This window comes from Agelaius tricolor, unplaced genomic scaffold (genome assembly GCF_023055355.1).
Source record: "Agelaius tricolor isolate 1412-34295 unplaced genomic scaffold, bAgeTri1.0.p SCAF_22, whole genome shotgun sequence".
Lineage (NCBI taxonomy): Eukaryota > Metazoa > Chordata > Aves > Passeriformes > Icteridae > Agelaius > Agelaius tricolor.
Genome location: NW_027269282.1, coordinates 4,436,250 through 4,455,200, shown reverse-complemented (window position 1 = coordinate 4,455,200; position 18,951 = coordinate 4,436,250). Strand labels below are relative to the sequence as shown.

At 38.6% G+C, this 18,951-nt stretch overlaps 1 protein-coding gene across 4 annotated transcripts in view; it reads right to left on the bottom strand.

Moving 5' to 3' along the window:
• Positions 1-449: 449 nt before the first annotated feature.
• ADD3 (adducin 3) overlaps positions 450-18,951 on the bottom strand; it is a 92,252-nt gene continuing 73,750 nt past the window's right edge. For 3 of the 4 annotated variants that reach the window (XM_071446013.1, XM_071446011.1, XM_071446012.1), the window contains 13 exons: positions 13,677-13,815; positions 12,133-12,284; positions 11,939-12,019; positions 10,746-10,895; positions 9,791-9,934; positions 9,604-9,702; positions 8,390-8,572; positions 7,886-8,143; positions 6,702-6,821; positions 5,322-5,411; positions 4,532-4,652; positions 3,538-3,633; positions 450-2,826 (listed from right to left, as the gene is read on the bottom strand). In XM_071446013.1, coding sequence (XP_071302114.1) covers positions 2,534-2,826; positions 3,538-3,633; positions 4,532-4,652; positions 5,322-5,411; positions 6,702-6,821; positions 7,886-8,143; positions 8,390-8,572; positions 9,604-9,702; positions 9,791-9,934; positions 10,746-10,895; positions 11,939-12,019; positions 12,133-12,284; positions 13,677-13,815 — 1,926 coding nt within the window. In that variant the 3' untranslated portion in view covers positions 450-2,533. The remainder of the gene's footprint in view (positions 2,827-3,537; positions 3,634-4,531; positions 4,653-5,321; positions 5,412-6,701; positions 6,822-7,885; positions 8,144-8,389; positions 8,573-9,603; positions 9,703-9,790; positions 9,935-10,745; positions 10,896-11,938; positions 12,020-12,132; positions 12,285-13,676; positions 13,816-18,951) is intronic. The other variant, XM_071446014.1, reaches the window with a different exon arrangement.

The window sequence follows — 18,951 nt, the reverse complement described above, 5'->3', positions numbered from 1 at the left end:
TCAAATAACTTTGCATTGAGCTTTTTCTATAAGAAAACCTTTGTTTTATTAATAATTAAAAAAGGTAATTTCTCTGAGCTGTTTTCTTGCTCTGTACTTACTCAGCACTAAAACCAGCCCAGTCCCTCATGTCACCTGTGATGCCATGGTGTGCAGAGCAGGAGGCAGCCCAGCATGGGCAAGCACAGACCTCCCTGGGCTCAGAACAACTGCCTGGCAGTGCCCTGCTTTTTACCAAGGGCCTGTCCTCTTTCCTCCCAGCACCTGTGACAGAGACAAAAGCTGTTCAACACAAGATCAGGTTATTTTCTTGCAGAGCTCTCAGGATAAGCACAAGCAAGAAGTCCTCTCCAGAATAAATTCTGGAGAAGCAACGTGCAAAATCAAAGCATCTTCTCTACAAGGAAGAGATGTAAGTGCATAAAAAAAAGGCTGCTATATGAAATCCATCTATTTAAAATACTGTTTATTTGTGATTTAACATTAATTAGCATTACATCTATGAGCAATTTCAGATAACATTTATATATTTTCCACAGGACACAAGAGTTGGCTGGCTCATTCTTTATGCCAAAGCAAGTAAATAGAGGCATTAGCAAAAGGTGCAAATAGTTCACGGTTGCATTTTAAAAAATATTTATGCACATTGCATTCATTTAGATATATTTTTAAAAAAGTTATGAAAAGCGTAGTTCACAGGTTACTGTTTCTACATATGTTGTAATACAACACAAATAATGTAGAACATAAAAAACAAAGTAAGCAACTGAAAGTTTCCACTATGATTAAAAACACTGATTCCAGTATTTAGTGACAGCTAGAAAATTGTTTCCAGGATCCATTCCAACATTGCATTATCACACTTACACGGTCAAAGCTAACCAGCCCCCAAACATGCTATAATCAACATTTTTGCATGCCAAACCACTCTCCAGCCATATTTAACAATTATATATTGTATAATATTTCAACTGGTAATTTGGGAATCACATGGATCTTAAAAGATGTACTTCCTATTGGATGACTGATTTACAGACATTTGACACAGCGAAGAAACCCCTATGTTAATCTCTATGTTTAGTTTATATTTACAATACAGTAAAAGTACTAAAATGACAACACAAGTAAAAATGAGTAAGTGGCAGTACCACCCTTACCCATGGCACTAGGCTCTGATTTGCTCTGGGTTCATCCAAAGGACAACACAGATTCACGAGACCCTTTTACAACTTGAATGAAACTGAAGAAAAAACCCAAAGTGTTGCACTCTGCATGAATCCATACAAATTATTTAAAACATCTAATATGGAAATGTCACTCTGCTGATTTAATAAAAATATCCCGCAATCCGTATCATATATTTAAAAAAAATAATCACCGAACTTTTACTTTCTTTGTCTCCTCCTATTTCCCTACTATTTCACTTTCCCTTTTAACATTTTTGTTTCCTTCATTTGGTTATGTTAAGAGATTATTTTTCTTCATTCATTAGCAATACCATGAGAGAGAAAAAGAACAATCCACAAATAATTTTTAAACATGAATCCAGTTCAATTTTATATGCTTTTATCCTTTGATTTTGAAGTCCCTGGATTCCTGAATTATATTTAAGTATACTCTAAACCAAGCATTCTTAAATACACTCTAACTATTAAATGCTTGGTTCACATGCTTATAATACCTTTATACTGAATGGTATACAAACATTTGAACATATAAAATCTTCTTTTTGTTTTGTCAGTTAAACTAAATTATCAATGTTAAGTGTATAAAATCCCCCTTCTTGAAAAATAAGGGTTTCCCCCACCCCAACTGATAGAATAAAAAAGAAGTCTTCAAAAATTATATTTCACTAAAATGAAATATTTGGCAAAAAAGTTATTGAATAATGGAATTCTTTAGACATTTTGTATAATTCCAAATAAACTTTCTCTTACACAGTTTTCCCCCTAGTATTATGTGCCAGTGTATATTATTTCTATATGAGCTAATCTTAAAAAAGATGTAAAGGTGTGCTGTTAATATGTACCCACTCAAATAGGGGTACAGAAACATAAAATATATGGTCAAAAACCACAATACAAAAATGTATGATCTGGTTTCCAAATGAGACAGCAGTTTTAAAAAGTCATATGACCACTCAACAGTAACTTTAATAAAGACTTTAACTGTACTGAAAATTTTAAGGTCTGCAAAATACTCTGAGCAGAACTTGCTGCTGCATACTGTGATGGTATTTGACCTTGCTATGATGGTAATTGAGCACCTGCCAGTGTAGTTCTACATGAAACTAATCAATGTTTCCAACCCTCATAGCAATTTTGGACACAGCTAGTGAGAGATGAATTAATTTGCAATTAACATGAAAGGTTTTCTTGTTTGTCTCTTTGTTTGGTTTCTTTAAAGCAAAACCTCTTCCAGTTTCTACTTGTTTAGGTTAAAAGTCCAGTTACTGCACACCCCTAACACTACGCTGTTAATGGTCAACTTAAAGGTTTAAAATGTGCAATGTCTCCTCACAACAGAACTGCACTTACGCTTCTACCTTCTCCTTCTTTTTACTCTTTTTCAGGAAGGATGGGGTGCGGAATTTCTTCTTTTTCTTTGAAGGGGATTTGGAAGGTGACCCTTCAGGGGACAGAGCTTCTTCTATCTTTTCAGAGCCTTTAATGGTAATCTCCACACTCTCCACAGTACTCAACTGACTGACCCTCCTGGTGAGATCCTCTTCCACGTCGTGTGCATCTTCCTTCCCGTTCACCACCACAACTGGCATCTCCATGGATATTAGGTTGGCATTCTGGCTGTAGAAATCCTCGTGATTTTCTAAAAGAGCAAATGATTTTGCAATTATTTATGCACACTTTCATGCAAAAAAAACCCCCAGTGTTGAGACAAAGCCTGCGAGTCTGGACTGTGATCCAAAGAATGAAACCCGAAGTGCTTAGATGTGGTTTTTTTCCCCTTTATCCACAGCCTTAGTTGCTGTAGGCAGACAACACAGTCAAAATGTCATTAAGGGAAAATGGGCTGAAAAATTTAACCTTATCTCTCCCAGGTGCATACACAGCTCAAGCTGTATAGAGTATGTACAAATATAGTCTACACAGCATACACAGCCTCAAGCACAGTCAGAATTACATTTTACTGCAAGAGACTGATTTATGAAAACACAGCCAATCCATACAGAAGGAATTGGAGAACTTGCCTTTTAAAATGCCTACTTAGACTTCTGGAAAAGTCTTAGGCAAAAGAACTATTCTTAATATTTTCAGTAAAATCAAATATAGTATCTATTTGCTCCACCTGGTTAATATCTAAGTTTCAGCATGCCCTGAGTTGTTTTCTGTTTGTGAGAATGTTGTACTAGAAAAAATGGGGAAAAAATAGTTTTCTGGACAGAGTACCACCCAAACTTTTTAAAAGAGGGCTCCCTGTGACTCAGTCGACTTCATGCAAGTGTAAAAGTGCAGCAGAAGAGTCGAGGACTTGGGTTATTGGAGCCCTTGGCATCAAACAGAAATTGCATTAGAATACCTTCTAATCTTTCTGGGACATTTTGCGGGGATTGAGTTTGTGACTGAATTTGTGACACAGATGAACCGTCATCTGAGAATAATTCCTGTTCAGCATCTGCAGGACAAGATGTGAGTTAGTAGCCAAGCAAAAGTGAAAATCAAGCAAGAGTGTCAGTGTTGATGCTACAAGATTTACAGGTCTGCTACAGCTTTGTGTTGCTCATGCTGACAACAGCACAAAGTTACAATACACAGTTGAAATTCTGAAGAATTATGGATTTATCTGATAAAAATTGGTATGTATTAGCTCTTTATTAGAAAGCATTAAGAAAGGTGGCAGGGCTGCATTCCAAGCCCCATGGTTTTATCTTGTCACAGTCTGCTGGTACAGTAAGCAGTTACACTATATCCTGAGTGTGACATATAGCAAAGTTGTTTTATTACACAGTTATTAGTGAAGATGAATTCATAGTAAGTGTTATTGTTAAAACTTAAAATCAACCCTGAATTAGTAATTCTCTATGGAATAGTAGTATTGGAAGATGATATGAAAAGTGAAAGTAGATGAGACTTGCACACTGAGAGAACAGAAGTAAAATTAGAGAAGCCAGGGCCAAACATCTCAGTAAACTTTTGCTCAGTTGGGCACAGACTTGGATACTTTATCTAACTTTAGTATCAGCTCTGAGGAGGAGCTGGATTAACATGACCTTTGTGGACTCTTCCACCTTAAGATATTCTATGATTCTGACACAAAAATTCATTATGGTTAATTGTGTTTTAGTCAACCGCATTTCTCTGCAAACCTTTAATTGCTTTAATTTCAGCACTAACTAAAATAAAAGAATAAACCACATTTAACAAAAGAATTCTACCACCTCAAAGAATGATTCATTCTAAGCTAGATGCCAGCAGTATATGCTAATAATTAACATGTACACATTTTTTACAGTAGATATTTTCGGGCTTATTATTAAAATGTAAACCCCAGCAGTTCAAACCACACTGCTGACCTTCCAACCCCTGCTGCTTGCGCTCAATGGTTTTCTTGTACTCTTCCAGTTCCTTTTCAGTGAGGTGGCTGAACGGGTTGGGCGGTGCTGGCGGCGCGTGCTCATCATCAAACTGCACTGGCTGGGAAAGACAAAGCCACAGAATTTAACAGTTTAAAAATATGAAGCAAAAAGCAAAACTTTTTTTTTGATGACAAAGTTTTGACAGGGAATACAGAGTTAAAACACAGATGTACTAACTGTTGGATAGCTGGAAACTCTTAGAATTCCAATTCACCATAGAATGTTGATAACCTTATTAGGGATATCTCATATCTATAGTGTTTGGAAATATATTCTATTCAAGAAAAGATTAATATGGGCAGGTAAGAAGCTGGAAACCCTGTTTCTAATGAAAGCTGCCTTTCACATTGTCACATCCCACCTTTTTAACTCAGCTACCTCTTGGACTCAATTGTTATCTTAAGCATCACTTCCACAGACTAATGAAGGCTATTTTTGGCCCCATGCATTCCAAAGTTCTTCCTCTCTCACTTAAATGAGCTTAGACAAGGATCCTACTTCATTAACATTAATGGTGGCAAACTTAACATGTACATCTCAATTTGAAACTAACTTTTTAAACCTTTAAAATGAAAGATGAATAACATGTATCACATCTCTAAAACTGGCATTAAAATAATCAGTTCTAACAAAACATTCAGAACAAAAATGGCCCAAGCTGACATTTGAAACACAGGCAGCCAAATTACCTGAACAGCTATAAATCAGTTAATTATGTTGTACTCACTGAACTTGGCTTTTTATCCACAACAATCCCTGCCAGCAGCTGAGACTGAGGTCCTGCTGTCTTTAGGTCATATCGGTTTTGCTCCCTTATCTATAGAGAGAAAACAAACCAGGTTAGAAAAAATTATTTCTCTTTAACAAACCCTATGCCCATCAGCTTTGCAAAGCCACTAACACAGGCAGCAGTGAATGGCTGAAGAGTCAAGCTGTGTGCTGCTGCACCAAAAATTAAGAACTCTTCTTCCACCTCTAAATACACAGCATATGTTGTTTGGCTCTTTCAGTGCTTACAAATATTTACCCCAGTCCCAGTTCTTGCACTTCATGTAAGCCAACATTTAGAAATAAGCTCCCAGGAATAGCCCCATAATTGTCCTCTCCTCCTCCAAACCTCATAAAAGGATGCATGTTCAGCTGTTGGAGGAAACTCTGTCATTACAAAGTTTGGTAAAGTTTTTCCTTTTGTGAATAGTTTATTTTTTTCCCTAAACTAACAGCCCTAACTTCTAATTGTCAGAGCTTAAGACATTGGCAGATCAGATATAAATACCAATACAGATCATATTAAAAAAATCCTACAGCAGAGAATTAGGAATAAACTCTCTGTGAGCCAGTGACATGCATGAATTTAAAAATCATTGCCTGGGATAATTAAAGTATTATTAATCTCTGGATGATTAGAGGGTGCCTTTCCAGTTCTGAGGAAGGGAGTTGCTCCTTCTAATTCCACTTCAGTCCCCAAGGATGCTGATACAGTGCTTTCCAAGAAAGAAAAAGATAAGCAATCCAATGAAAAGTGTCCTGAATATCTGCTAATATAGTTATGCTGAGGGTGGAGTATTTGATCAGTCTGATAATCAGTGTCTTTCATGCTGGAAGGGAAAGGCAGAGAGATATTTCTGTTTACAGAGAGATCCAACAATAATCTCTGATTTTCTTTTTTTTTTACTGCCATTAGAAATTCCAGCTTAACAAGCACTAGGCAAATTAAAACAGAACAGAACAAGATTAGAGTCTGAGATTGAATCATGCTGCAGATGATGTACAGCAGTTCTGTTGGTGTTGACACCTAATTATCTACTAAATAAAATGATAAATAACAGGGACGACCATTCCCAATCTATCATTTCCAGAGTTAACACTCATCTTTCATCAGACTACTGCACTCAAAATTTAAATATATAAATATTACATACGTATCTACAGATTTTATGTATATCACACATTTAAATACATGTTTTTGGTGCCAAAAATCACATATAGTGTAAGAACCTTCTTAATAAAATCAAAACATTTGAAAATGTTATTTTACTGCTCTGCTGAATCATTACTTGAACACATAATTTTATTTGGAAATGTTACAATTTTCAGTTCATTTTACCTTATTTCTCTTTTCCAACACTTCACTTGGGTTTGTGTTTAGAGGAACAAATTGGTTTGGATCTTCAATTTTGATTGGCGTTCCTCCACTAGTCTTGGAGGAGTCATCAGCTTTCATCCACTTAAAGAGGGAAAAAATAAGACAGAAGCTAAAATACCCAGTATGATGGAAAGGAACAATTCTCTGTGCTCTTACTGTTAAAGAAGAGATATCAAGAAAGGACTTTCTGTCTTTATTTTCACTTCCACACGACACCTAAAAAAATAATCCCAATTCCTTTACAGGTTTGTGTGTTTGCCCAAGAGGATTTTAAGTTGCCTTGAACATGACTACTTTTTGTAAATACTGACATACATTCCTGAAAAATGCAGTGTTAGCTGTGTATTAATGATGCTGTATTTAGAAAGGATCACACTTTCTAGTAACTGGCATGTAGATCAGAGCCCTCGTTCATGCAACCAACTTCCACCTCCACCGACCACACATTGACTACAGTTTTTTTCCCTTCTCAAGCAGGGTTCTGAGGATTTTTTTCCCCAGCTCAAGTTTAGAAACCTGCCAGCCTGCCAGCAGGAGGAGCTGATGCTTTTACAGTTGTACTGGAAGTAGCTGAAGAGCATTAAGACGCTCTGCAGTCCCACGAGGGCCACCTCTCTGCAGGCAGGAAACCAAGTGTAAGCATCTTGCTGAGCTGCAGGAGGGGGAAAATCTTCATCATCATTGAAAGCCTGTAGCACGAACAGACCTTTCAAAAGCTGTTTTCAGAAGGCTCACAAATAGAAAGGGGACAGCAAGAGATGAATTAGAGCTTGTGTCTCCCTCATGTAAAAGAACAACCCACGGTTGACTTAAAGCCTTACTATATTTGATGGATAACTAATAGCATAAGAAGAAGTGGTAGAAAAACTGTTTTCTACTTCAGGAATAAGAAGAGATGGTTAGAACTCTTAGATGGTGAAATCATTGTTAAATTTTATCATGAAGCGTTACTCTTACAGCCAACTCCTCTCTCCTCTAAGAGAGGAGACCCTTAGTACCAATGTCATTAAGGCTCTGAAAAGCCTATTTTAATTTGCTCAATAAACTTATTTGCCAATCCTATTCAAGATTTCCTCATATAAACTGTGTATAACTTACTTTCAAGTAGGGCAAAACCAAAGTGACTGTCCAACACATCAACCTACCGTGATCTTAGTCCTGGGACTGGTTTCCCCATTCCAGGACTCCTCAGGCACATTCACTTTCAAGTATGTGTTTGGAGAGTTCAGCCATCTTGTCTTCTCTCTCTGTTGCCTCTGTGCAAGGAATTTCAGGGGGGAAAGTGGGACTGTATCATCTTCAAAGGAAAAGGCAGTCACAGTGGCTGGAATCTCAACATCACTCTTATGTCTGGGTTTTTCCCTGACTAATGGTTGCCTATAGGCATAGCCAGTTCTGTATCCCTGTGGAGGAGAAAAAGAAGAAAAGAATGTTTAAAAAAATTAAAGCAAAGATTTTTACTATTAAGTTACTACACATTTGTAAGAATGGTGGGACAAAATTGAAGCTCAAAGCATTATAAATTCTTATTAAGACAGAATACTGCTGTCAGAAAGAGTATGAATAAAACATTATTTGCTTTACAGAATCCAGTCCTACACTCAAAACCTTACAGGTCTACATTGATACCACCAGCAACGTGCTCTCACCAGGTTGTCCAGCATCCTCATGAGGGCTTCAAATTCTTGCTCCCCAACTTTCCATTTTTGTTGTGAAGCCATATTAACTCCACCTCCTCCCATTGCTGCCACGGCGTGTGTGGAAGGCTTGAACTTCTGCAGATCCAGTAGTAGGAGATTGTCTATCCCACCTGCTCCGGCCAATGCATGAACCTGGAGACATCAAGGAGTGTATTTCATTTGTGGAAAAACTTTTGTATGCTCTGCTTTTCTGAATTTGCAGCAGGAGGTTGTTTAAATACATGCTGTGGTTACTTCTCAAGCTAGTTTTCTACTGTCCAAAAAATGCATTAAAATACATAGCAAGTGACTGCTACAGAAAGCATTATATCATCTGCTATCAACTGCACCTTAAAAGGGGTAGACTGAAACACCTGCTTTCAGAGTACCCTTAAAAACATCTTTCTGCATCACAAGATTAAAAATTGTTCCTTTTTCTCACTGTTTCAAAATGAGAGAGTGTCTGAACTCAAATGAATGGTAGGGCAAGGAAGGAAAGGAATGGGAGCCTGCAATTTGCACACCCAAATGTATCTTTGGGAGGACAGGATCACTGGGGAACAAGAACAAAGTGATGAAGTTTCTGGGGATGGGCTTAAAACTCATGAAAGGTGAGAACACTTTCAGTGGTCTCTCTTCACATGTAATAGATAGTATCTGGATACCTAACCAGGTAGCTAAAGTTAGTCAGAATGGAAACACTGAATTTGTGATTCAAGTTATTTTTAAATATGCCACCCACTACCATTGCTCTAAAGACCTTCTTTTAATTTGGTTTCACAAATCTGAGATCACAGAGAGAAGCTTCTTTTCTTGTCACAACATTCAGCTTCAGTAAAGGAGCTGGATCTTCAGTCTCACTTCCCCATGCAGTGAGTACCAGCAACTCTATCATCTGACAGATTCCCTGCATGAGGCTCACTCTGCACAGCATGGAACAAAACCTTCTGTATGCTTTGGAGTGTAACACCACTGAGACTGTGTCAGTGTTCCTAGAGTGAGTATTTGTGCCATTCCCTCGGTGATTCCCTGACCACTCCAGTCTCTCTTTGACCAGGTATACAGGATTCCTGGATTCCACAACTCCAAAACTGTGTGATGTAAGAGGAATTCCCATCTGGGCTACAATCTGTAACTCTGCAGCATAAGTGTTTGAAATGAAACACAGATAAATTCTCACTCACCTGTGTTTCACAGGCCAGTTGCACATTGAAAATATAGTGGAATGCTTCTTCCAGTGTCTCTCCTAGTGTTACCACACCATGGTTTCTCAAAACTAATACCTAGTAAATGAAGACACTAATGTTAAATGGTAGAAACTGGAGCAGGACATGAACATTGTTTAGGAAGGGCATAAATGAGGTTGAATACCTTGCAACTGGGTCCAAGAACTTTTTGAAGCTGAATTCTCTCTTCCTGTTCATCAAGAGATCCCTGGTAGTTGTAATAAGCAACATCTCCCAGAATCAGAGCCTCTTGTGATATGGGAAGGATGCCACACTTCATAGAAGAAACCTGTTTGATGAAAATGAAATGCTGGTAACTAGGGAAAGATGGAACTCTTAAAATTCACATCTCAACCACCCAAGCCTTAGCAGGGTGTACTTTGTTAGAAGAGAGACAAACTCCATAGGGAGAGCTTAGGAACAACCTCCCAGCAGTCTAATTTGCAATAGGGTGCTGTTACCCAGTCTAGGGACATATTTATTGAAGGAAATTTTTGTGAATTTTATTAATGTTTAATTCTCAGCTTACTTAATGGTTTATCCTTCTTTCTCACATTTATTATTGAAAAAGATGGTATAAAAGGAATTATTAATTCCTTTATATTTTGTCTGTAACCAAGGAATGTATATGTATATATATGTGTGTGTGTGTATGTGTGCATTTCTAGATAAAATAATAGGAATTTAGTTATTTTAAACCAATTCTTTCAGGCCTTCTTACATTTTTATCATTATTATCCAGACCATTTAAAGTTTATGTTAACTATAACATTTAAATACCGAGGTAAATCCAAACAACTAATCAAACCACTTAAAAATGGAGCTGCATAATGCGAATGAAGATGATTTATATAGCACATATTATCTAGGATGCTATAAATGAAGCCTGTGTAAACTATTTGTTTTACAGCCTCCTCAACCTCAGTATAATAATCTCTGAGCATCAATTTATTCCGATGCCATTCCACTGTGGTGGCCCAGCCCTCTCTCACACTTTTATTTACCAGTGCAGAGTTGATATTAAAACCAAAATGAAACTGCTGTGAGAAGAAATATGCCCTCAGCTGTTTTCTTTCATTCTGTGCCAAAGGAAGACTTACAGCAGCTGTGGCAGGGGTGTGGATGTGTATGACACATTTGACGTCGGGGCGGGTGGAGTAGATGGCCACGTGTGGACTGAAGCCCACACTGTCAATACTGAGAGCTGTGCTTCCCTGGTCCACTACATCTCCTAGGATGTTCACCTTAACCTGAAAAAGGCAAACAGACAAATGACACTCAGAAAAGTTGTGACAACTTCAGTTATCTAGAAAATAGCCTTCCCTTCTTATTTAGCACCAAATTTCCCCGCACACACTCAAGGCTCAGAGCACAAAAACGTAGGAGAGCAGCCATGAATGTGTGTGTCAATGAACCACCCTGCTGCACTTGCCCTTCACAGCTGTTGGAAGCTCATGGAAGAAGGATCAGACCCTGATACAACATATATTCTACTCCAGTCTAGCTGACCTTTCCTTGTTTCTGACTTTCAAAAATGCATTCCATTAACATTTCCTACATTTTAAATATGAAGATAACTCAGAGCCTGAGAAAATTCCAGTAAGAATATTCAATGCACAAGGAATTTTCAGATTCATTGGAACATTAAAATAGTAATTCCTGGATCAACAAAAAACTACAGCAGGGTCATGTGTCATGGTATTTTGGTTCTGTGCTTGCTGTGTAATAGTATCAATCTCATTTTGGTCCCCCTTTCACCTTGAGGCAGTTTCTTTACAGATATGCACTGACATGAAGAGCATATGGCAGGTTCTACAACAAAAGATGTGTGATTTAGCAGCAACCACTGCCTAAATACCAGCCTGTAACTTCACCCAGCTCATTTACTGGGCCTGGGGAAGATTATTTGACTTTATCAGCCCACTTCCAAAGGTAAGAGGTGATTCTGATAACACTACTCCTACAGACTCATTTCACATGTATTGCCACACTCTCAGGTTATAAAAGGCTACACTGAGGTTACTGCTGAGTTTCATCAGACAGGAACACAAAACTTTGCTGCTCCACATGGAAGCTGGAGACAAAGAAACAGAAAGTAAAACTAAACCCAAGAAGAAATACTGGCAACAAAGGCTGCTACTATCTAGGCAGTTGATCAGCTTTTCATCTGGTGGGTAAATATTAAAAAACCCCAAACAACAGCATAATTACAGAAGTCCATTTAAGCAGCCACAAAAGCATTTGAGAAAACAGGATGAGCCTTGCTGGTTATTACAGCAGGTGAATCACATACCAGATTAGAAGCTGAAGCTTCAGAAAAAGACAGCCCTCTTGGAATAATTAGAATGTGGTCATGTTCTTTGCTTACTCTTACCTGCAAAGGAGACAGGAAATGGATTACTGATCTAATTTACATTAATCAGGGGGAAAAACAATTTGAATGAATAGTGAGATTCTAAGTAAGTTTTTTTTCTCTGAAATACTTACTGTGATATAGGTATTTGGCAAATGTGCCCACCCAAACAAGTCAGCCAATCTGTACAAACTGGCTAACTTGCAACGAGTGAGTTTTTCTCCCTTAACAAACGAGGAGGTATCTACCCCAGGCAGGTCATTGATGGGTGTAATCATTCCATGGCCTGAAAAACAGACAAAAACAGATGATGGCCAGTTGGACAATTAAATATGTTTCCAACTATGCCATGATCTTCCAGATGCAGTGTATTTAAATGGTTAGCAAAGCATACCAGCATTTATGAGACTGAATAAAGGTTTTTCTGAGCTGTCTCCTGAATCAATATCCTACATAGGACTGGAACTGGGCTCTAAGACATTTGTCACTAATGAAGTATTTTTATATGTTACTTTGAGGTTTGTTTTTGTTACAGGAGAAGACATTCCTTGTAGGCTTCTGACACCAGCAAAACTAATTTGAAGAGATATCTCAGTCTTAGCACTTCAATTCAGCCCTAATAAAGAAATTAGGATTAGTGCAAGAGTTCTCAAATCCTTAGACAGAAGGTATCACCTCTTAACAGAGAAATCATCAATATCAATTTCTGTCTTTGACTTGTGACTACACAAACATACCCCTCTCCCCTTCATGAATGCATGACAGCCTTCTGAAAGCTCACAACCTTTGTTCAGAGGGAAAGTTAAGATCAAAAGAGGTAAAAGTCATTTTGGTTTTTAGGAAAAGAAGTGTGCACTTTGAGATCTGTCCCCATTGTCCCTGGCAAACACAGCAGAAACAACAATGGGACACAGAGTCTCAGCAACCAACCAGAGACATGAACACGAGGTTATTTGGGCTCTCTGTTCTCTTCCACTTGTTTTGTTAAATAAACCCTGAAGTACCATTTTGGGACCAAATCTCCAAAGATGATGAATGCTGACAGCTGCCACTGTACTTCAGGCTTGTAAGCTCCCATATGATGTCCACCCACAGAACTTAAATTGACTTGAATGTCTCAGTGCTTCATGACTTGGAAAGAACTTGGGTGTTAACTGCGAGATCCCAGAGACATCTTTACAAGTAGAGTGCAGACTAGGAGCTGTTCTTAACTGTGGGAGCTGTTTATCTGATAATTCAGTTTGCCAGGGGATTCTCCCCATCTCAGAGCTCTTGTTTTTTTTTTAGTAACAATTTATATGCAAGAGTAGAAAAATAAAGAAACTAAATGGTAATGTATTTCACATCTCAGTTTATATTCATGTTAATCTTCTAATAGTAACAGAACACAACATTTTGTTCCCCATGTCAGTTCAACTTTTATTAACAAATTATAGAATAACTGAGTTTGAGGATTCCAACCACTTTGGATATCATTATACAAGTCAAAGAATTTGAGAGAATGAAGCCTAAAAAGGCAAGTTAAGGCCACCATCTGTACTACTTCACAGCTGAAGCAAGCTCTGACAGAATTTTTATTCAAGGAAAGAGGAGATCCCAGCATTCCTAAGCCCTGCTAACAAATTAAAAAAAAAAAAAAGAAAAAAAAAGAAGAGCAGTTTATGTATAATTCACTTACTGAGTGAAGATGAAGAAAAACCTGTAAAAGTGCTCGCTGTAATGTACTCAGCAATCTGCTGTAATGCAAGCAGTCCAGTGGGGTTATTGCCCTTCTTCATCTGTTCTTGAATAAGGCATTCCAGATCTTCTCTAAAAGCCTGTAGAAACATTTGAAAAACATCAAGGAAACCCAGCCTTGATAACCTTATTTCTATTATAGGTGGGGCTGCTAGTTTTGCCTCTAATTAATGTTACATGAAACTTCCCCATAGAATTTGTTTTTAGCTGTTTTAACTTTGCCAGACTTAATCATCTGACCTAAACTTTGCATGCTAGGTACTGGCAATTTGTGGGGCAGAAAGGAGGAGTTTGGTCACAGACGATTTACTATTTCCCAGTACACAACAAGATAAAATGTATTTTTTTAAAATTATTGAACCCATTTTTATCAGTAATTAAATTGTTATCCGTATTTTGGAAGAGATACTTGAAATTCGATCAGGATGTGTTGCTTTCTGTGCTGGATATTTTTTTTATAATGTAATCTCTCTGAAAACCCATTCAAATTTGATAAAGTTATAAACAACTGGAAAACTGGAGCTTATCCATGCTCAAGTAATATCACAGACATGCAAAAACTAGAAGGAATGCTATCTCCTCTCTACTTTTCCTTCCCAAAGGGAAAAACCCTTCCTTCTTTTTCTCAATAAAGTGATTGCAAGCCCAAGAGATAAACTCTTGCAGAATATATAATGAAAAAGTTTTCATAGTATCAAATTTAATATACTATGCACTGTGGACAAAGCCTGTTTCTTTGAGATGATAAACAGATTATTCCCTATCTACAACAACCCCCTGTCCTAGGACCACTGCAGTCCTGACATTCCTAGACTAAATAAATTCTGTTCCTTCAAACTTATAGGATACATTTTCTAGCCCTCTCATTACTTCTTGGCAGCATCTTGCAGTTCCTTCCCAAACTTGCAGTACCCAAAGCTGAGGTGGATTGTGAACACTCCTGGTTCCTTCCAAAAACACATTTGGTGTCTTTACCACGCAGCTGGCTCCTATTATAACTCCAGACTATTCCCTGTAAGTAATTGCTCCTTAACAGTTTGCCTTCCTTGGCAGAGCACTTGCTCTCAATTAAAGAAAGAAAACAGTTCTGTATGACAAATGTAATTTCTTCACTGAATTTTAATTCAGTCCTTCAAAACACCCACTCTGTTGGGCAAAATCCACCAATCCCTTGGGTCTATTCACCAACAGGTTTTGATTAGTAAGAGAGAGTTCTACTGAGCCCCACAGAGTCATCCTCATGACTCTACTTGACACAGCCTCCTCAGCTGGACAGTTGAGTCTCCAGGACCCCTAATTACCAACTCTTCAGATATCCATGCTCTCCTTAGAATAATTTTGTCAGGATCATGTTTGTACCTGAGACTTGCTAGATTTTCCTAAGTAAAGCCTCTAAAAATTCCCCTGACTGACTCTGAATGGATCTGCTGCACAGATCTCTCAGTGCAAACCAGAATATTCATGTGGCATCTCCCCAACAGCTGAAGAACCTCTCACCAGCCTGAAGATGCACAGGCAAAGTCAGATTTTTCTCTTTTGTGGCTGCTGTTGGTAAGGTCTATGCAGCAGGAGAAAAGAGCAGATGAGGAAAAGGAAAGAAAAAACATAGAACTGAGAGAGGAAAAAAACCCAACTAGGGGAGAAGAAGTGGAGGACAGTGAGCAATGGCCATAAACTGAAAGGTGCAAAGCTCCAGCTCGACATGAGGAAGAACTTTAGATCAAGGGTAGCAGAGAACTGGATCAGGCTGCCCAGTTCTCTGCATTATATTAAATTATTCCTCCTTCAATTCAACAAGGACTATAAAAAAGATCTGCAAAAACATTAATAGTAAACCCTCATTAGTCATATTCAGACTTCTGGAGGCGTTTTTAGCCTGTACAAGTAATGTTACTTCCATAGTAGAAAAAAGGTAATGTAATATATTCGGGAAATTTTTGAAAGAAAGATTTTTTAGTTTATTGTATATTGTATTTTTAATTCTTCTGCTTTTTCATCATGTTGTTTTCCTTCTTTTGAGCTTAATTTTGCACCTTAATGCTAGCAGTAGTATGTTACACATTTGCTGAGACTACTAGAAATGAGGATTTAGTGTTGTATCAACAGCTTTGCTAAACCAAACGAGCAATTTCCCTTAAAAACAGTTTTAGAAATAAGAGAAGATAGGTAAGAGCCAGGAAAGTAGCAAGTATGGAAGTTTGGGATGAGTTGTAAAGCAGGTGAGAATATGGATGAAGTGCATAAAATCAGGTATGCAATTTATCCACATGCCAGTGCATAATGATGTTTGCTAGCAGCCTTCAGCCTGCCACATGGGTATCTATGAATATTTCACATTTCACCCACTGCTACAGACCTCTGAGACTTGGAACTGTTAAGTAACCACCCCACATGTGCTAGCACAACCTTCTTCCATTTCTGGTAATCTCAGTGGGCTCCTATGAAGGGCACCACCTTCTTGTGGTCAACAATTTACCTTTAATAAGAGCCATTAAATGAATGATATTTATTTCACTGTACAAGACTGATTTCTGTAAAACCACTAGCTTGCAGGGTTCTGATTCTGGGATCTGACCAGAGCAGCAGGAGCCTGCTTCTAAAAACCTAACTAGAGCCTGGAGACCAAATTGTTTGCTTTTGCTTTAATTCATGAGATTGTAATATATTTATATATGTGTGGCATTATACTGCCCACAAGTGATCAAGCAAAAGCCATACAAGTAAGTCATACTGGAGAGAGAGATGCTTTCAAAGAGATGACAAACATGCTGCTCTGGCACAAAGCAGATATTTTTCAAGCAGAAAGGTAATTTCAGATGTAGTATTTGACAAGAAAATGCTGACAAAGGAAAAACTGTACTGTCAGATGAATGAAAAATGATGTTATTCAGCTGTATGCTCAGCATTGCTCAATCAAGAGGAAGTTTCAGGGATTTAGTAGGCTTTTTGGGTACATGTGCAGTGGTTTGTTTGTTTGTTTGTTTGTTTGTTTGAAACCATGACAACTTTAGACATGAGACACTAAAAGCAGTGACTTTCTGCAGTGGGGTACAAATCCCAAAGTGAGCAGCAGAGCACCTCTTGGCTGCCCATGATCCTGCCAGCACAGCTGGACTCAACACCTGCCTGTGCCTGCACACAGCAAGGATGTAGCCAGGCTAACCCACCCCTCACAGCTGGGAATCATTTCCTGTTTGCACAAGCATCCTTCTGTCTTCAGGGACCTCACCTGCCCAGCCAAGCACCTGTGTCCCCCCCACTTGTGCTGAAGCAGCACTTCAAGCATCAGACTGAAGGTCTGATAGGAAATATCCCATGGTGTGAGAACTGGGCCCCTGACAGCTTCTGGGAAGGAGGTACAGTGACATTTCAGACAGGATACACAACCAGGAGGATGCTGAGTGGGGCTTTTACTTTAGATACCCAAGAGAGTAGCCTGACCTTGGTAGAATGCAGGCTGCTGCTCTGCTTCCATCTCACCCACTTTCTGAGTGCCACTCCACCAGCTTGCTCTGAGACATGAATTTCCCCACCACTCACCAGTAAAAATGAAAAGGGCAGCTCAGCCTATTCCTAAAACTGTTTCCAGAATTCCACTCTTTCCAAAACTGTAGTCAGCTTTTTTACACCAGCTTAGACAGCCTTACATGGTGCTGCACAGCCTGCAGAACAGACACAGCTTTTCTTGATGGAGTCATTAGTAGGATGATTAGGTCAAGGTCTTTCTAATATCATAAAATAGTTCTTCTCCTATTTGCAATCATCTTCCAAATACACATCATAGGTTCAGGCAGTTTAGATGGAAAAATCTTTCAACTTAGATCGGCTGAAAGTCAAGAGCAAAGTTAACAAGCTCGGTTCTGACTCATTTGCTTCCATCTTCTTTCAGAAGTACAGTCTAACTGTGAGCTGACAGTGTAAATTTGGGCTTTTAAGAATCAAAGCAACATTTGCATGTACCAGTTGACAACTAGTATTTTTCAGGAAGAACTAGAATAATTAACTTGCTAGAATAACCTATTTTACATGGATACACACATACATAGTGCAGAATAATGATGTTACTAAAAAACTTTGTATTAGTCTCTTCATCTTGCTAGGCAGCTCTCTAAGGATGTTAAGAAGTACAAAGGCTTATAAGTATTTTGACTACCTATGCTGTTTCTTTTTTGTTGACCACTGATTTCTACATGTATCCAATCAAAAGAAGTAGAAATAAAATAATAAACAAATAATAATGGTATACAAGTAATCTACAAATACTCCACACCACTGCAAACCTTTAAGAGGGGAAAGCACGTGCTCACATTAGGACTAATAACAGTAATGACTAAACAGTTTCACATCATTCTACAGGAAAGTTGTTGAAAAATACATGTGAGGTCCCTACCTTTCACAGCAGCACTGCTGTTAGACTAAAAACTGCCAAATGATCCAAAAACCCATTCAACCATTTTCACTTTAGCCCATTTTGATCAGAGTTTCCACTATCTTCAATCCATTTTTAAAAAGGGCATAATTCAACTTATCTAAACATACCCACACAGAGTCTCTAAGCTAAATCTCCACCACTGAAGAAAAGTTTCAAAACTTAACTGGTACTTTGTCCTCGAGAGTGAAGAGACGTTAATTTTGGTTCCTGTGCTGTAAACACGGCTGCCCGTGAGAGGAAGACCTTCACTGAAACAGCCAACACAGCTCCTAAGAGGCTCTTTCAAGACTGAAGTTTAGATACCAACAGCCAGAGCCCTCAGTGGAAAAGGGTGGAGCTGGCCACAAAAAAACCGCCAGGGAGCGAAGGCTGGCGGGGAGAAGATAAGAGTCACAAAAAGTGTTTGTCAATGCTGTGAAAGAGAACAAGGGGGATGGGGCTTCTGTGTCAAGACAAAAAGAAGTAGCCTTGGTAATAAGTGTGGGGAATTAGCTGAAGTTATAATAATCTCTTCACTTGCACTGAAGGGTGAGGGTACCTGGGCTGGATTTAGCCTTGGGCTGACAGCAAGGCGCTCCTCACACAGAGCTCAGCCTGTGCCAGTTTTTCCAGCTCCTCTAACCTGGTGTACACTGGCTTTCCTCCATGAGCTGCAGCAGAGTGTTCACTCCTATGATAAGCAGCCTAGAGATACCCCATGATTACAGCCAAACCTGAAGCACTCAACTCCTCTGCCAAGCCCATCCCCACCAACCCAGAGACAGCCACACACACAACTGCTGCT